This window comes from Anolis carolinensis, unplaced genomic scaffold, assembly GCF_035594765.1.
Source record: "Anolis carolinensis isolate JA03-04 unplaced genomic scaffold, rAnoCar3.1.pri scaffold_14, whole genome shotgun sequence".
In the NCBI taxonomy this organism is placed as follows: domain Eukaryota; kingdom Metazoa; phylum Chordata; class Lepidosauria; order Squamata; family Dactyloidae; genus Anolis; species Anolis carolinensis.
In genome coordinates, this window is record NW_026943825.1 from 15633198 (window position 1) to 15652677 (window position 19480).

Genomic DNA, 19480 nt, shown 5'->3' on the forward strand with positions numbered 1-19480 from the left:
GCGCGTGCGTTAAAGGAGGCGGAGCTGGGTGGAGGAGGGGCCAAGACGGTGACACTGCGCATGCGTTAAGGAGACGGGTTGGACTGAATGATAAAACGGTGACACTGCGCATGCGTTACGACGGACCTAGTAACAAGTACGATGCCACTGCGCATGCGTAAAGAAGACGGATTGGCCTGAAGGATTAAAACGGTGACACTGCGCATGCGTTAGGGAGACTAAGACGGACCGAGTCACAAGTACGATGCCACTGCGCATGCGTAAAAGAGACGGGTTGGACTGATAAAACGGTGCCACTGCGCATGCGTTAAGGAGATGGGTCTGGATTGTAACGAAACGGTGCCACTGCGCATGCGTTAAAAGATACCGGAGTAGGACCAGAACGATGCCACTGCGCATGCGTTAGGGAGACCAAACTCGACTGAGTAACAAGAATGACGCCACTGCGCATGCGTAAAGGAGACTAAGACGGACCGAGTAACAAGTACGATGCCACTGCGCATGCGTAAAGGAGACGGGTTGGACTGAATGATAAAACGGTGACACCGCGCATGCGTTAAGAGACACTGGGTGGAGGGACAGGATAGTGTCACTGCGCATGCGTTAAAAGAGACTTGGCTCATGAAGAATGGTGCCACTGCGCATGCGTTAAAAGATACTGGAGTAGAACCAGAACGAAGCCACTGCGCATGCGTTAAGGAGACCAAACTGGACTGAGTAATAAGAATGGTGCGACTGCGCACATGTTGGGGAGATGTGGCTGGACTGACAAGAATGGTGCCACTACGCATGCGTTAAGGAGGCTGGGCTGGACGCAGGAAGGACAAGAAGTCTCCATGGAAACCTCTTGTCCTTCTGGATTTGGCGCTCTTCCCTTTCCTATATCTAGGGGCAGGCCCAGGTTTCTGAGGCGTGCTCTCTCCCGCCCTCCAGTGGTCGCTCCAAAACATTGCAGCCTGGCTCTCCAGTGCTTTCAGATGAAACCAACTTTTCTCCTAATATTTTCACTTTAATGACAATTTTATTTTATTATTATTATTTAATAGCTATTATTATTCGTTATATATACATATATATAGATAGATAGATAGGAAGACACAATTATATATATATATATATATATATATATATATATATATATATATGGCTGAACATGAGCCAAGAGTGTGATGCAGCAGCGAAAACGGCCAATGCAATCCTAGGCTGCATTGAGGAGTCTAGTGTCTGAATGGAGGGAGGTAATCTAGCCATGGCTTGACAATAGTAATATATACAACTGAACATGAGCCAATAATGTGATGCAGCAGCGAAAAAGGCCAATTCTCTGACCAAGTCCGGCAGAGGCCCCTCATTTGGAGGCTTTGAAGCAGACTGGCTGGCCATTTGTCAGGAGGGATTGGATTGTGTCTTCCTATCTATCTATCTATCTATCTATCTATCTATCTATCTATCTATGTGGCCAGGAGGCCATCTGTTGGGAGGGATTGGATTGTGTCTTCCTTCCTATCTATCTATCTACCTACCTACCTACGAGGCCAGCTGGCCATCTCTCAGGAGGGATTGGATTGTGTCTTCCTATCTATCTATCTATCTATCTATCTATCTATCTATCTATCTATGAGGCCAGGAGGCCATCTGTCGGGAGGAATTGGATTGTGCCTTATATCTATCTATCAATGAGGCTGGGAGGCCATCTGTTGGGAAGAATCGGATTGTGTCTTCCTTCCTTCCTATCTATCTATCTATGTACGAGGCCAAGAGGCCATCTATCAGGAGGGATCAGTTTGTGTCTTATATCTATCTATCTATCTATCTATCTATCTATCTATCTATCTATCAATGAGGCCGAGAGGCCATCAGTCATGAGGGATCAGATTGTGTCTTATATCTATCTATCTATCTATTGATTGATCAATGAGTCCGGGAGGCCATCTGTTGGGAAGAATTGGATTGTGTCTTCCTTCCTTCCTTCCTTCCTTCCTATCTATCTATCTATCTATCTATCTATCTATGTACGAGACCAAGAGGCCATCTATCAGGAGGGATCAGTTGTGTCTTATATCTATCTATTGATCAATCAATCAATTAGGTCGGGAGGCCATCTGTCAGGAGGAATCGGATTGTGTCTTCCTTCCTTCCTTCCTGTCTGTCTATCTATCTATCTATCTATGGGGCCGGCTGGCCATCTGTCGGGAGGGATCAGATTGTGTCTTCCTTCCTTCCTATCTATCTATCTATCTATCTACGAGGCCAGGAGGCCATCTGTCGGGAGGAATCGGATTGTCTTCCTCTCTATCTATCAATCTATGAGGCCGGCTGGCCATCTGTCGGGAGGAATCGGATTGTGTCTTCCTTCCTATCTATCTATCTATCTATCTATATATGAGGCCAGGAGGCCATCTGTCAGGAGGGATCAGGTTGTGTCTTCTATCTATCTATCTATCTATCTATCTATCTATCTATCTATCTATCTACGAAGCTGGCTGGCCATCTGTCGGGAGGGATCAGATTGTGTCTTCCTTCCTATCTATCTATCCATCTATCTACGAAGCTGGCTGGCCATCTGTCGGGAGGGATCAGATTGTGTCTTCCTTCCTATCTATCTATCTATCTATCTATCTATCTATCTATCTATCTACGAAGCTGGCTGGCCATCTGTCGGGAGAGATCAGATTGTGTCTTCCTTCCTATCTATCTATCTATCTATCTATCTATCTATCTATCTATCTATCTATCTATCTATCTATCTATCAATGAGGCCAGGAGGCCATCTGTCGGGAGGAATCGGATTGTGTCTTCCTTCCTTACTATCTATCTATCTATCTATCTATCTATCTATCTATCTATCTATCTATCTATCTATCTATCTATATATGAGGCCAGGAGGCCATCTGTCGGGAGGGATCAGATTGTGTCTTCTATTTATCTATCTATCTATCTATCTATCTATCTATCTATCTATCTATCTATCTATCTATGAGGCCATCTGTCGGGAAGAACTGGATTGTGTCTTCCTTCCTATCTATCTATCTATCTATCTATCTATCTATCTATCTATCTATGAGGCCAGGAGGCCATCTGTCGGGAGGGATCAGATTGTGTCTTCTATTTATCTATCTATCTATCTATCTATCTATCTATCTATCTATCTATCTATCTATCTATGAGGCCATCTGTCGGGAAGAACTGGATTGTGTCTTCCTTCCTATCTATCTATCTATCTATCTATCTATCTATCTATCTATCTATCTATGAGGCCAGGAGGCCATCTGTCGGGAGGGATCAGATTGTGTCTTCTATTTATCTATCTATCTATCTATCTATCTATCTATCTATCTATCTATCTATCTATGAGGCCATCTGTCGGGAAGAACTGGATTGTGTCTTCCTTCCTATCTATCTATCTATCTATCTATCTATCTATCTATCTATCTATCTATCTATCTATCTATGAGGCCAGGAGGCCATCTGTCGGGAGGGATCAGATTGTGTCTTCTATTTATCTATCTATCTATCTATCTATCTATCTATCTATCTATCTATCTATCTATCTATCTATCTATCTATGAGGCCATCTGTCGGGAAGAACTGGATTGTGTCTTCCTTCCTATCTATCTATCTATCTATCTATCTATCTATCTATCTATCTATCTATCTATGAGGCCGGCTGGCCATCTCTCGGGAGGGATCAGATTGTGCCTCCCTGTACGTCAGACGTGGGCCAGGCTGGGCTGGGTGGCCTTTGGGGCTCCGGTGGCATCCTGGGAGCCTTCTGGAGCAGAGGGATTTCGCACCCAGAGCCATCCGGGTGGATCTTCCTGCTGATCAGGATCCTGGTTGGGATTGGGCTCAGCTCAGCTCAGCCCACACGAGGAGCCAGAGGCAGGCGGCACGGCACGCAAGGATCAGCTTCATCCGCTGGAGAGACCTCTCCGTGACTGCAGGTGAGTTGCAACCATCCATCTATCTATCTATCTATCTATCCATCTATCTATCCATCCATCTATCAATCTATCCATCTATCCATCCATCCATGCATCCTGGGCAAAGTGACCAGCAAGAGACCAGCAAAGGGCCTTTCTTGTAGTTTGGGCAAGTTTTTGGGTCATTACATTACCATTATTATAGCAAGGCTATTACTTTATTATTATTGCTGAATTATTACGTATCATCATATTTTATTATCATTATTAGAGTTGCATTACAGTAGAGTCTCACTTATCCAACATGAACGGGCCGGCAGAACTTTGGATAAGTGAATAATAATAATAATAATAATAATAATAATAATTTTAATAATTATTATTATTATTATTATTACAGTAGAGTCTCACTTATCCAACATAAACGGGCCGGCAGAACGTTGGATAAGCGAATATGTTGGATAATAAGGAGAGATTAAGAAAAAACCCATTAAACATCAAATTAGGTTATGATTTTACAAATTAAGCACCAAAACATCATGTTTACAACAAATTTGACAGAAAAAGTAGTTCAATACGCAGTCATGCTATGTAGTAATTACTGTATTTACGAATTTAGCACCAAAATATCATGATATATTGAAAACATTGTCTACAAAAATGCGTTGGATAATCCAGAACGTTGGATAAGCAAGTGTTGGATAAGTGAGACTCTACTGTATTATAATTTTATTCTTATACCCCGCCCCATCTCCCCAAAGGGACTCGGTCACGACAATATAAAAACAAGCAGTAAAACAAATCAAACAACAATAAATCAAGTTATAAAAACACATACAATACATCATGATAAAACTGGGCTAAAGTGCTAATTATGTTGGATAATAAGGAGGGATAAAGGAAAAGCCTATTAAACATCATCAACTTAGGTTATGATTTTACAAATTAAGCACCAAAACATCATGTTAGACAACAAATTTGACAGAAAAAGTCGTTCAATACACTATGTAGTAATTACTGTATTTACGAATTTAGCACCAAAATATCATGATGTATTGAAAACATTGGCTACAAAAATGTGTTGGATAAACCAGAATGTTGGATAAGCGAGTGTTGGATAAGTGAGACACTACTGTATATATGAAAATATTATTAGAGCCAAATTCTTCTTATTATAATTATACAGCCAAGTTACGTACTATTATTATTATTGTTATTAATATTAATATATTGTATTTTTGTCTTATTCTAAGAGCTGAATTATGAAGCTAAGCTATTATATAGAAATATATATATATATTATATAAAGATATATATATTATATAAAGATATAAATATATATAATATATACATATTTAATTAAAGCCAAATTCTACTTATTCTTCCTGTGTTATATTATCATATTATGATACTATATTATATAAATATATGTTATTATATATTATATATACATATATAATATAAAGATCTAAATATATATGAAAGCCAAATTCTATTTATTCTTCTTGTTATATTGATACTATATTATATATATAATGTGTTATTATATATTAATAAAATATATTAATATATATTACATATAAATATATAATGTATATCAAGATTTAAATATATATTAGAGCCAAATTCTACTTATTCTTCTTGTGTTATATTATCAGATTATACTATATTATATACATTTATAATGTAGTATTATGTTATATACAAATATATATTATAGATAAAGATCTAAATATATAAGAAAGCCCAATTCTATTTATTCTTCTTGTTATATTATCATATTATGATACTATATTTTATATATAATGTGTGTGTGTTATTATATATTGATATTATATATATATTGTATATATATATATATATATATTATATATATATTATATATATATATTGCCAAATGCTCCTTATTCCCGAAACTATTCTCAACTGCGAACAATGTGTTGCAATCAGCCCGTTAAATAAACAAAACAGGTTGCCTGGCTATGGATTGTGTTCTCTGGGAGGTACGGACATCTGTTGGGAGGGTTTTGATGGTCTGGCAGAAGGAGGGGTTGGACTGGATGTCCTTTTGGGGTCTCTCCCGACTCCCGGATGCTGTGACGTGTATGTAAGGCTGCTGCGTTGGTGTTTGTGCCCAAAGGGACTGCCAGTCCTGCCAAACTGGGTGCCAAGGTGCGTCTCGGGGAGGAAGGGATGAAGGAGATAAGGAGGAGGAGGAGGAGGAGGAAGGGAGCGCCCGGTGGGAACAGGCAGGGAACATCCTGTGCCTTGGAGAAGGGGCCCAGCAGAAGGGGTGGGGCTGGGTGGCCTTTTTTGGGGCTCCTTCCGACTCTAGGATTCCATCTATCTACCTGTCTACCTACTTATTTACCTACCTGTCTACCTACATACCTACCTGTCTATCTACCTACCTACCTGTCTACCTATCTACCTACATACTTGTCTACCTGTCGACGTACCTACCTATCTACCTACCTACATACTTGTCTACATACCTACCTGTCTACCTACATACCTACCTGTCTACCTACATACCTACCTGTCTACCTACCTACCTGTCTACCTATCTATCTACCTACATACTGGTCTACCTGTCTATGTACCTACCTACCTACCTGTCTACCTACCTACATACTTGTCTACCTACCTACCTGTCTACCTACCTACCTGTCTACCTATATACTTGTCTACCTGTCTACGTACCTACCTATCTACCTACCTACATACTTGTCTACCTACCTACCTGTCTACCTACCTACCTACATACTTGTCTACCTACCTACCTGTCTACCTATCTATCTACCTACATACTGGTCTACCTGTCTATGTACCTACCTGTCATCTACCTACCTACCTGTCTACCTACCTACTTACATACTTGTCTACCTGTCTACCTACCTACCTGTCTACCTACCTACTTACATACTTGTCTACCTGTCTACCTACCTACCTGTCTACCTACCTACATACTTGTCTACCTACCTACCTGTCTACCTACCTACTTGTCTACCTACCTACCTACCTGTCTACCTACCTACCTGTCTACCTACATACTTGTCTACCTGTCTACGTACCTACCTATCAACCTACCTATCTGTCTACCTACCTGTCTACTATTTACCTACCTTTCCATTATGGCAGAAGAGAGTTGGCCTAGATGGCCTTCTTTGGGGTTTGTGTCTGTCTACCTGTCTAGCTACCTATCTATCCATCCATGTATTTATCTATCTATTATGGCAGAAGAGGGTTGGGCTGGATGGCCTCTGGGGTCCCCTTCTAACTCTAGAATATACCTATCTATATCCACGTGTCCATGTATCTCTCTCTCTATTATGGCAGAAGGGGCTTGGACCTGATGGCCTTCTCTGGGCCTCTTCCAACCCCATGGGATTCCTTTTGGGAAAGAGACATCATCGGCGGATGAAGTCTTGCGCTTGCGGCACGTGCTCTTCCCGCAGGTAAAGGTGTGTCCCTCCCACGCGCTGCCGACAAGTCGGGAAGGTTTCGCAAGGAGGACATTTTTGGAAGGATCCAGGGAGCAGCCCCAAAGACTCAGTCTCCAAGTGGAGAGCCATAGAATCCTCGAGTTGGAAGGGCTCCCTAAAGGCCATCCAGTCTAACCCCCTTCTGCCAGGCAGGGAAAGCATAAAACCCTACCAACAGATGGCGAGAGAAGGAGACAGATGGTTAGATAGAGGACACCATCCGATCCCTCCTGACAGATGGCCAGAGAAGGACATAGATGGCTTGATAGACACCATCCAATCTTTCTCAAGAGATGGCCTGAGGAGATAGATGCATGGATAGAGGAAACCATCAAATCCCTCCTGACAGATGGCCAGAGAAAGAGATAGATGGATTGATAGAGGAAATAGATACATTGATAGAGGACACCCTCCGATCCCTCCAGATAGATGGTCAGAGGAGATAGATGGATGGAGAGAGGACACCATCAAATCCCTCCCGACAGATGGCCAGAGGAAATAGATGCATTGATAGAGGACACCATCCGATCCCTCCCGACAGATGGTCAGAGGAGATAGATGGATGGATAGAGGACACCATCCAATCCCTCCCAACAGATGGCCAGAGGAAATAGATGGATTGATAGAGGACACCATCCGATCCCTCCAGATAGATGGTCAGAGGAGATGGATACACCATCAGATCCCTCCTGACAGATGGCCAGAGAAGATAGATGGATTGATAGATGGTCAGAGTAGATGTGTGGATAGAGGACACCATCCAATCCTTCCCTACAGATGGCCATCCAGCTATCGATATGATTAAGAGAGAGAAGAAGAAAATACAAATGATAGATCTACCATAGATCTAGTTGGAAGGGCCATACAATTCAACCCGCTCCTGCCATAAAGGAAAACACCATCCGATCCCTCCCGACAGATGCTCACCCAGCCATAGATATGATAGGACACACTATATTCTATGATATATCTGTCATGGAATCCTTGAGTTGGAAGGGACCCTAAAGAGCCATCCAATCCAGCCCACCATCTGGTATAAAACGACACCATCCGATCCCTCCCGACAGATGCCCATCCAACCATAGATATGATACACTATATTCTGTGATACATCTCTCATAATATTCTACAGTTCAAAGGGCTATCCAGTCTACTATAAAGGAAGGCAATGGGTCAAAAAAATCTCTCGACACGTGAGCCTTCCGGTCCGGGTGCTTTACTTATCTTACACTCTTTCATTGTTTACAAATTTTTGGTAATGTTTTATTTATGCAGCAGCTTCCACTTTGCTGCCATTAGAGAGGAAATGTTAATTGGGCCCCATCCTGAGATAAAAGGTGGTGTATAAACAAAACACAAAGGAATACATGAATAGCTAATGCTCATTCCGAGTCGTGAGTCTCCTGCACGAGTGGCTTTGGCAACTTGGCTCTCTGCTGCCCTCCGGTGGACTGTCCTCCATACCTGTCATTTCTGGCAAATAATGTAAGGAAGTACAAATTTTGATTTACAGATGTTATGTTTAATTATGTGTTTATGTTTTAAAAGGGTAAGTATTACTGTTATTGCATCTCAGCACTCAGAGGCTGGTTGCCATGGAGAAGTAGGCAGAGCCAACTGCCGTTTACTTAAAGAAGTGCAGAGTTTAAAAAAGAAAGTCAGTCTGTGCTCTGATGAGGCACAGGGAAGATTAATTCTAGGTTGATGGGATCAAGGAGACTCAATTGTTCATTTTGAGTCGGTTTTAAATAAGTTTGGTGACTTATTTAATGTAGTCTGTGTCCTGGAAAGGCACAGAGAATCTGTGATAGTATATCACAGGGGTGACTGTGGTTTGAAGTTACTGAATAGTTTTGAAGTAAAAGTTAGAAAGGAGTAGAGGAATATTGGTATACAGATGTTATGTTTAATTGTGTGTTTATGTTTTAAAAGGGTAAGTATTACAGTTATTGCATCTCAGCACTCAGAGGCTGGTTGCCATGGAGAAGTAGGCGGAGCCAACTGCTGTTTAGTTGAAGAAGTGCAGAGTTTAAAAAAGTCAGTCAGTCTGTGCTCTGATGGGGCACAGGGAAGATTGATTCCAGGTTGATGGGATCAAGGAGACTCAATTGTTCATTTTGAGTCGGTCTTAAATAAGTTTGGTGACTTATTTAATGTAGTCTGTGTCCTGGTAAGGCACAGAGAATCTGTGATAGTATATCACAGGGGTGACTGTGGTTTGAAGTCACTGGATAGTCCAAGTTTCAGACTTTGGGAACCAATCCCAGCTGGACTCACAGAGATCCATTGGAGTAACAGTTAGAAAGGAGCAGAGGAATAGGGTTTAACTACTTTAAGTAAAAGAATTATGTGTTTTAAAAGGGTAAGTATTACAGTTATTGCATCTCAGCACTCAGAGGCTGGTTGCCATGGAGAAGTAGGCGGACCCAATTGCCGTTTAGTTGAAGAAGTGCAGAGTTTAAAAAAGAAATTCAGTCTGTGCTCTGATGAGGCACAGGGAAGATTGATTCTAGGTTGATGGGATACTTTAGAGAGCTGATTCATCTTATTCTAGTATTGTAACTGTTAATAAGAATACCTCTACATGAGAAACAACACTGTAACCACTAAGTTCTGTGCCTGAATAAACTTGTTATTGCTCTTCCAACATCTAAGCCTCTGTCGCATATATTCTAAACCAAGTTACGCTACCATCTAAAGAAGAAAGAAGTAAAAGGCCTCCTCCTTGAGTCTTTGGTGGTTGCATCTTTCCAAATTGGTGGCAGTCGTTATCAGTTCTTTACAAATTGGTGGCAGCGGTGGGATAGGAAGATTCCCACTGCCTGAAAGAGCCTTTGACGTTTATAGCTCTTTACAAATAATAACAACACTATGTCACAAAATTGGGTCGATTTAGGCATGGAACGCCTCCCGGCTTCCTTTTTCTTCACAGAACCCTGCCGCAGTGTTTTCTCCATCCCAAATCCATGGGGCAACGAGGCCTCCGCTTCGTGGCTTGGGCCCTACTTCTCCAGCTTGCAGCCACCAAACCAGGTGAGTGGATGGCATCCCATAGCGGGTGCCTCTGCCCCTTCCATTTTTCCAGGGCTCCAATTAGAATCAAGAACTCCTAGAGTTGGGTTGCTATGAGTTTTGCGGGCTGCATGGCCATATAACAGTAGCATTCTCTCCTGACGTTTCGCATGCATCTGTGGCGAATGGGTGTGTATAGAGTGTCTATACAAGGGTTGAATGAAGAGTAATGCCTCCACCTTCGTTACTTGGGTTTGGATGGGAATATTTTAATAAATCCAACGCAGAAATAATCCTTAGCATGTGCTCTTTGACTACCACTATTCACTTTTCCGCACAATCGCCAGACCATTGGATACATTTCTGCCAACGATGAACAAGTTTTCTGAAGCCGTCATGGAAGAAGTTGACACTATGTTTCCGCAACCGGCGTCTCACAGTCCCCATCGTGCACAGATCTTCCGATACCAAGCAAAGCAATAATGCGATCCACATGTTCTTGTGAAACAGCGGTTACTCTTGAAATTTCTCTCTGAGTGATACGACATTTGTCCTGAATCAATCTGTCAACCTTTTCCTTGTGAAACTCGGTGGTTGCTGTCATAGAACGTCCAACTCTTTGTTTGTCATGCAAGTCAGATGTTCCCACCTCAACATCGCCCAACGATGCACAGGACTCACATCAACACAATCCCCATAAACAGTTTGCACTCTCAGATGAATCTCCTTTGCGGTGACACCTTCTGCTGTCAAGAATTCAGTGACTGCACGTTGCTTAAGTCACATTGACCGACCGTCTGCGCAGGGCTCCACACTTCGCACTATAACAACACAACCATTCAACGCTAAGGCTTCCCGCCAAATGGAACTGTAGAGGAGAGTGTAATGAAGTACGAATTTTGGTATACAGATGTTATGTTTAATTGTGTGGTTATGTTTTAAAAGGGTAAGTATTACAGTTATTGCATCTCAGCACTCAGAGGCTGGTTACCATGGAGAAGTAGGCGGAGCCAACTGCTGTTTAGTTGAAGAAGTGCAGAGTTTAAAAAAGAAGGTCATTCTGTGCTCTGATGAGGCACAGGGAAGATTGATTCCAGGTTGATGGGATCAAGGAGACTCAATTGTTCATTTTGAGTCGGTCTTAAATAAGTTTGGTGACTTATTTAATGTAGTCTGTGTCCTGGTAAGGCACAGAGAATCTGTGATAGTATATCACAGGGGTGACTGTGGTTTAAAAGTAGCAGAGGAAGAAGTTTTAACTACGTTAAGTAAAAGAAGTGACACTTTAGAGAGTTTGATTCATCTCATTCTAGTATTGTAACTGTTAATACCTCTACGTGAGAAACAACATCGTAACCACTAAGCTCTGTGCCTGAATAAACTTGTTCTTGTTTTTCCAACATCAAAGCCTCTGTCGCATATATTCTAAACCAAGTTACGCTACCATCTAAAGTGAATAAGAAGAAGAAAGAAAAAAAGTAAAAGGTCTCCTCCCTGAGTCTTTGGTGGTTGCATCTTTCCAAATTGGTGGCAGTCGTTCATAGTCTTTTACAAATTTGGGGCAGCGGGTGGGATAAAAAGATTCCCCCTTGCCTTAAGAAACCTTAGTCGTTCATAGACCTCCTGACAGAGAGTTTACTGAACAAGCCAGGACCTGCCGCAGACCAGGACTGCCATTTGTTGAGGAGTTACGAAGGTGGAGGCATTACTTTTCATTCAACCCTTGTATATCCCCGTGGGAGAAAGAAGCCTTGCCTGTTTGAAGCAAGTGCGAATCTTGCAATGAGCAAGCTTGATTAGCATTGAGTGGCCTTGCAGAGGGTCTCTGCATAGAGGCAGCCTGTCCTCTGTTGCCTGGAGGCACCCTCTATGGAATTTTTGTTGCTATTTATGGAAATCATACATTGCTGCTGGAAGAGGTATTAGGTATCTGGCCTCCGCTCCATGGAAATACCGTCACTCTCTTATCTCTCTCCCGAATTCACAGGCAGCCAGCCATGCGCAGCCCGGGACTTTGGCCAGGGGTCGACGGTGTGCGAATGTGGGGCCGACTACTGTGACACGTTGGGGCCGGTGACCCTCCCGGCCCTGGGCTCCTTCGCCAAATATGAAAGCAACAAGGCTGGGCAGCGCTTGCGGAGGAGCGAAGGGGCCCTGCGGAGAGGGACCGCCGGGAACGGTGAGTTGGAAGGCCTGCCCATCCCGCTCTGTTGCCACATCACTACAACTCTTATCACTCTGAAGGAATAACATGACGGTGGTGGTGAAGAGAAGAGAGGGAATTGGTCTTCCCATTTTTTCAATATACCATCTTTCATCATATAATAGTCGCACCCCCACTTGTTGCATCGCAAAATCGTTATTTTTGTGTTCCTCGCATAATAGTGTAATGAAGTACGAATTTTGGTATAGAGATGTTATGTTTAATTGTGTGGTTATGTTTTGAAGGGATAGGTATTGCAGTTATTGCATCTCAGCACTCGGAAGCTGGTTGCCATGGAGAAGTGGGCGGAGCCAACTGGCGTAGTTGAAGAAGTGCAGAATTTAGAAAAGAGGGTCAGTCTGTGCTCTGATGAGGCACAGGGAAGACTGATTCCAGGTTGATGGGATCAAGGAGACTCAATTGTTCATTTTGAGTCGGTCTTAAATAAGTTTGGTGACTTATTTAAAGTAGTCTGTGTCCTGGGAAGGCACAGAGAAACTGTGATAGTATAACACAGGGGTGACTGTGGTTTGAAGTCACTGGATAGTCCAAGTTTTGAAGTAACAGTTAGAAAGGAGTAGAGGAATATTGGTATACAGATGTTATGTTTAATTGTGTGTTTATGTTTTGAAGGGGTAGGTATTACAGTTGTTGCATCTCAGCACTTGGAAGCTGGTTGCCATGGAGAAGTGGGCAGAGCCAACTGCCGTTTAGTTGAAGAAGTGCAGAGTTTAGAAAAGAGGGTCAGTCTGTGCTCTGATGAGGCACAGGGAAGATTGATTCTAGGTTGATGGGATCAAGGAGACTCAATTGTTCATTTTGAGTCGGTCTTAAATAAGTTTGGTGACTTATTTAAAGTAGTCTGTGTCCTGGGAAGGCACAGAGAAACTGTGATAGTATATCACAGGAGTGACTGTGGTTTGAAGTCACTGGATAGTCCAAGTTTCACATTTTGGGAACCAATCCCAGCTGGACTCACAGAGATCCATTGAGGAATAGGTTTTAACTACTTTAATTAAAAGAAGTGATACTTTAGAGAGTTTGATTCATCTCATTCTAGTATTCCTTCCTCTTTATCCACATGAGAAATAAACCCACTCACCCAACATGGCTAACACCCAAATGGGACAAAAGACTATTATAATTAATTCATTCAAATAGTGGTAAGTAGCATGAAAGCAACAACATCCTGTTCACAAACATCCATGGGCATCCAAGGTGTTGTATGAGCCGATCAATGATAAATACAATTGAGTAACCAGGCTAGATTGAGCAATGGGTGCCTGGGTGTTATGTCGATTCTTAAATCGGTCTTCTTTTTTTCTCTCGCATTGATATACACCAGAACGACTCGTCTTGCAACTCGAGCCCTCCCAAAAACACCAAAAGATCAAGGGTTTCGGAGGAGCCCTCACCGACTCCGCCGCCATCAACATTCTTTCGCTCTCTCCAAAGACGCGGACCAACCTTCTCAAATCCTACTTCTCCGATGAAGGTAAGTCAGTGCGTTTTCCTTCCTCCAGAACGTGATGGTGGCACGTTGATGGTGGTGAGAACCATCAACCGGGAAGAGGTTGATGGTTCTCAACCTCTTCTCGGCCTTCCCTTCCAGGCATCGAGTACAGCCTGGTCCGCGTCCCCATGGCCAGCTGCGACTTCTCCGTCCGGCTCTACACGTACGCAGACTCCGAGGAGGACTTTGAGCTGGAGGGCTTCCGCTTGAGCGAGGAGGACACCGGGATGAAGGTGAGGACTGAGGGTGAGAGTGGGGCTCTGGGCAAAAGGCCAGGTCTTGACCTGACGGTGGAACTCTCGCCCGCCAGATCCCGATCCTCCAGCAAGCCCAGGCCGTGGCCCCCCGGACCCTCTCCTTGTACGCCAGCCCCTGGACCGCCCCCGCCTGGATGAAGACCAGCGGGGCCTTGACCGGGCGCGGGACCCTCAAGGGGAGCCCCGGGGACAAGTACCACAAGACCTGGGCCCGCTACTTCGTCAGGTGAGCCCTCCTCTCCTTGGTTCTCTTCCTCCTTCCCTCCTTCCTTCTTTCTCCTTCCTCCCCTTTCTCTATCCTTCCCTTCCTTCCTCCCTTCCTTCCCTTCTCGTTCCTCCCTTTCCTCCCTCCTTCCCTTTCTTTCTCTTTCCCTTCCCCTTCCTTCCTTTCCTTTCTTCTTCCTTCCTCCCCCCATTCTTCACCTTCCTTCCCTTTCTCCTTCCTTTCCTCCCTCCCTCCTTCCCTCCCTTTCTCTCTCCCTCCCTTTCTCCTTCCCTTCCCCTTCTCCTTCCCTACTTTTCTCCTTCCTTCTCTCCCTCATTTTTCACCTTCCCTCCCTTTCTCCTTTCTTTCCTCCCTCTCCCCTTCCCTTCATTTTCTCCTTCCTTCCCTCCCTCATTTTCACCTTCCTTTCCTTTCTCCTTCCATTCCTTTTCTCCTTCCTTCTCTTCTTTCCTCCTTTCTTCCCTCCCTCATTTTCACCTTCCTTTTCCTTTCTCCTTCCTTCCCTCCTTCCTTCATTTTTCACCTTCCTTCCCTTTCTCCTTCCTTCCCTCCTTCCTCATTTTTCACCTTCCTTCCCTTTCTTCCTTCCTTCCCTCCCTTCTGTCCTCCTTCCTTTCCTCCCTCATTTTTCACCTTCCTTCCCTTTCTCCTTCCTTCCCTCCTTCCTCATTTTTCACCTTCCTTCCCTTTCTTCCTTCCTTTCCTCCCTTCTGTCCTCCTTCCTTTCCTCCCTCATTTTTCACCTTCCTTCCCTTTCTCCTTCCTTTCCTCCCTTCTGTCCTCCTTCCTTTCCTCCCTCCTTTTTCACCTTTCTTCCCTTTCTCCTTCCTTTCCTCCTTCCCTCCTTCACTTTCTTTCTCCTTCCCTTCCCCTTCCCTCCCTCATTTTTCACCGTCCTTCCCTTTCTCCTTCCTTCCCTTCTTTCTTCCTTCCTTCCCTCCCTTCTGTCCTCCTTCCTTTCCTCCCTCATTTTTCACCTTTCTTCCCTTTCTCCTTCCTTTCCTCCCTCCCTCCTTCCCTTTCTTTCTCTTTCTCTTTCCCTGCCCCTTCTCCTTCCCTCCCTCCTTTTTCACCTTCCTTCCCTTTCTACTTCCCTTCCCTCCTTTCTTCCTTCCTTCCTGCATACTTTCCCTTCCTCCTTCCTCTTTTCCTTCCTAAAGACAACTGTAGATCAGGCTCGGCAATAGAATATCAGGAGGAGTGGAGCAAAAGAACTATGACACCACCGTCCTTAGCCTTCGAAGGGGACTGGGCTTGTGGAGATGGCTGGAGAGTATCGATTTCTAGACCAAGTTGCTAAATCGAGAACCCTTCTCCTGCTGACTTCTGCTCGCAGGTTCTTGGACGAATATGCCAAGCACAACGTGAGCTTCTGGGCCGTCACGGCGGGCAACGAGCCCACAGCCGGGGAGGTCATCTTCTACCCGTTCCAGAGCCTGGGCTTCTCCGCGGAGCACCAGCGGGACTTCATCGCCCAGGACCTGGGCCCGGCTCTGGCCAACAGCAGCCACAAAGACATCCGCTTGATCATCCTGGACGACCAGCGCATCTTGCTCCCGCACTGGGCCGAAGTGGTGAGTCGGTGGTGGTGAGTTGGCCCTAGTTTAAGAAGAACCTGCCCTATAGTCTTCTCGGTCTACCTTGGCTTCCTCCTTCAGAGAACCGAAGCAGCCAGTCCCAGGCTGCTACAGCGATCCTGACATTACTGCTTTTGCAAAGAGAAAGGCTCTGTGCTCCGTTGGGCCTCTGTCCCCCAAATGCGACCCTTCCCTTCACATTTAGGTTCTCAGGGACCCGGAAGCTTCCCGCTACGTCCACGGGATCGGCATCCACTGGTACCTGGACTTCCTGGCTCCGGCGGGACCCACCCTCTCCAGCACCCACCGCCTCTTTCCCGGTTACTTCCTCCTCTCCACCGAAGCCTCCGCCGGGTCCTACTTCTGGGAGCCCAGAGTGATCCTGGGGGGCTGGAACCGGGGCAGCAAGTACAGCCACAGTATCCTGATGGTAAGTCTGACGCAAGAGCTTCCTGCTGTGCTTTTGTTGGGTAGATGTTGGGCGAGTGGGTTTATTAACAAAAGACCCTTCCTATAAATGCACAGCAGAGTAACTTATTAGCAGCAGCGTGACCCAGCACCGGTAGCCAGCACACAGACCAATGTTATCTCTTCCTATGTAGCAAACTATGGTGGTACTATTTACAAAAACAAGTTTTCCTAACACAAATGAAGTCCTTTATACTTCCTTCTTTGCTTCCACGCTGGGCTTCTTTCTCTTGCAGATAAACAGCTTCGCCCTCACAGAGCCTCCTCTCACACCGAACTTACACAGGAGCTTCATACAGTAGCTTTACACACAGCTGCCTTCACACTGGAGCTCACACAGCTTTACACACAGCAGCCTTCACGACGGAGCTTCTCACACAGAGCTTCTCACACTCACTGCAGCCTTCACACTGGAGCTTCTCACAGCTTTACACACAGCAGCCTTCACATTGGAGCTTCTCACACAGTAGCTTTACACACAGCAGCCTTCACACTGGAGCTTCTCACACAGTAGCTTTACACACAGCAGCCTTCACACTGGAGCTTCTCACACAGTAGCTTTACACACAGCAGCCTTCACACCGGAGCTTCTCACACAGTAGCTTTACACACAGCAGCCTTCACGCTGGAGCTTCCCACTCAGTAGCTTTACACACAGCAGCCTTCACGCTGGAGCTTCTCACACAGTAGCTTTACACACAGCAGCCTTCACGCTGGAGCTTCTCACACAGCTTTACACACAGCAGCCTTCACACTGGAGCTTCTCACACAGTAGCTTTACACACAGCAGCCTTCACGCACACACAAGGCTTTCAACCCGGGGCTTCTCTCACCAAAGCTTCTCACACTGAGGCCTACTCACACTGAGGCCTCTCTCACACGGAGGCCTACTAAGCTACATCCCCACTTGCTTATATTGAACTGCAGAGGTGTCTCCCCTCTAAAAGTGGTGTTTGAGGACCCTCTCGTTGCCTCCTTGCAGAACCTCAACAACTTCGTCACCGGCTGGACCGACTGGAACCTGGCGCTGAACGTGGAAGGAGGCCCCAACTGGAGCAAGAACTATGTGGACAGTCCTGTCATCGTGGACGCGGCCAAGGACGTCTTCTACAAGCAGCCCATGTTCTACCACTTGGCTCACTTCAGGTGAGCTGGGAGGATGCTGGACAAAAACCAGTGACTGGAAGAGCCTCTTGCACTTGGCTGTACTCTTCTTGGAATTGTCTCCACTCACTGACTGGTTTTCTTTTGCTCTTATGTCGCGACCGCAGCAAGTTCCTCCCCGAAGGAACGCAGAGGATCGGCGTCCAAAGCAGCCAACCGACCGGGCTGGAATTCTCGGCTTTCCTGCGGACAGATGGCTCTGCGGCCGTTGTGGTCTTGAACCGGTGAGTTAGCGGTCAGTGAAGGTGTGTATGTTGATTTGCCAGTTTGATTGACCTCTTTAGTGTGGGAAGAGCTATAGTCATGTTATTGTACTGAGCATGTTCAGACTCAGAGCTCTATTTTGTATTTAGTTTGCATCAGAACTCAGTGGAGGTGGATGCGTATTTGCTTTACACCTCAGTGGATGTATGTTTGCTTTACAACTCAATGGAGGTGGATGGAGAGGAATAATTGTTTTTATCCAATTGCTGCCAGTTAGAAGGCTAAGCTCTACCAACTTGGTCTCCTAGCAACCCACTCAGCCCAAGGGACAGACTAAATTAGGCCTCTTCCACACTGCCTATAAAATACAGACCAGACAACGCCACAGCAACGTGTGGCCAGGCACAGCTAGTTGTTGTTGTTATTGTTATTATTATTATTTTATTGTATGACACAGCAAACAAGATAGACATGCTGGATTTTGTATCACAAAATCACAAGTCGAACACTTCCCAAGTGTCTAGGACTGTGTGATGTATTTTCGGATGATGCGCGCAGATCCCAGTAGGGTGGCCTTTTGCAGTTGACAGATTATTATTATTATTATTATTATTATTATTATTATTATTATTATTATTAAGAATGATGCCCTGTGTTCATAACACAGAGAACTAAATCCTATCTATAAGAAATGTGCCTGTATAGTGAATTAATACAAGATGCTTGTCAGTAAACAAGATATGTTGTTTTTCAAAGAAGACTTTGGGGTTTTTTAATCTCTGAGTGCATATCGTAAACTAAGAGGTTTCAGGGGAGTGTATATCTTTTGGGCAACTACAATTTCAACAACTATCCTCTGCCAAACCAATATATTTTTTATAGTGGCATGTCTTTGTCCTTAGCCGTTCAAAACATGGTTTTTCAGTCTAGCAGCAGAGTAACCTGTGTGCCATTACACGAATTCTTGAGAATATCGCTTGTTCAAAGGGTTGACTTCTAACAAGGTGGTGGTTTTCAAAGGGTGGTTTCCCCTTTTGTCTCTCCAGGAACCCAGAGGATGTTCCTTTCTGTATCTCCGATCCGGACGTCGGTCACATCGAGGCAGTGGCGACGGCCAACTCCATCCAGACCTATCTCTGGCAGAGGCCCAGCGGGAACGGAGAACCTCCCGGCCCCATTCCATGAAAGGGTTTTGATGGAGGAGGAAGGTCCCTGGGGGCCAGGAAAGGGCCCCTAATGGACCAAGAAGCCCAGGACGAGCACAGCTGGACCCCTGCCTTATGCAGGGCCCGATTCTAGCCTTGGTTGCCATATTGTGCTTCCTAAATACCTCATTCCTTTCTTTCCCTGGTGTTTCCTTACAATAAATGGCACCACCGTTCTTTTCTACCCATGCAATCACTTGCTGCTTTTCAGGAAGCTGACCTGAGACATTCCGCCGTCTGAGA

At 44.8% G+C, this 19480-nt stretch overlaps 1 protein-coding gene across 1 annotated transcript; it reads left to right on the plus strand.

Moving 5' to 3' along the window:
* The first annotated feature begins 3807 nt into the window (after window positions 1–3807).
* On the plus strand, window positions 3808–19421 carry LOC100559171 (lysosomal acid glucosylceramidase). The gene is made up of 11 exons (XM_062964976.1): window positions 3808–3944; window positions 10341–10441; window positions 12408–12599; window positions 13969–14118; window positions 14236–14369; window positions 14447–14619; window positions 15956–16193; window positions 16402–16626; window positions 17647–17810; window positions 17936–18052; window positions 19079–19421. Exons 2-11 carry the CDS (start codon window positions 10375–10377, stop codon window positions 19215–19217), a joined length of 1599 nt encoding a protein of 532 aa, XP_062821046.1. The 5' UTR covers window positions 3808–3944; window positions 10341–10374; the 3' UTR covers window positions 19218–19421.
* Window positions 19422–19480: the final 59 nt, after the last annotated feature.

Excerpts from the sequence above, each read along its gene's own strand:
- LOC100559171 (XM_062964976.1), top strand. The coding sequence starts at position 10,375 with ATGGGGCAACGAGGCCTCCGCTTCGTGGCTTGGGCCCTACTTCTCCAG. Across the intron at positions 12,600-13,968 it reads GAGAGGGACCGCCGGGAACG|AACGACTCGTCTTGCAACTC; the intron begins GTGAGTTGGAAG and ends GATATACACCAG. Across the intron at positions 16,194-16,401 it reads TCCCGCACTGGGCCGAAGTG|GTTCTCAGGGACCCGGAAGC; the intron begins GTGAGTCGGTGG and ends CTTCACATTTAG.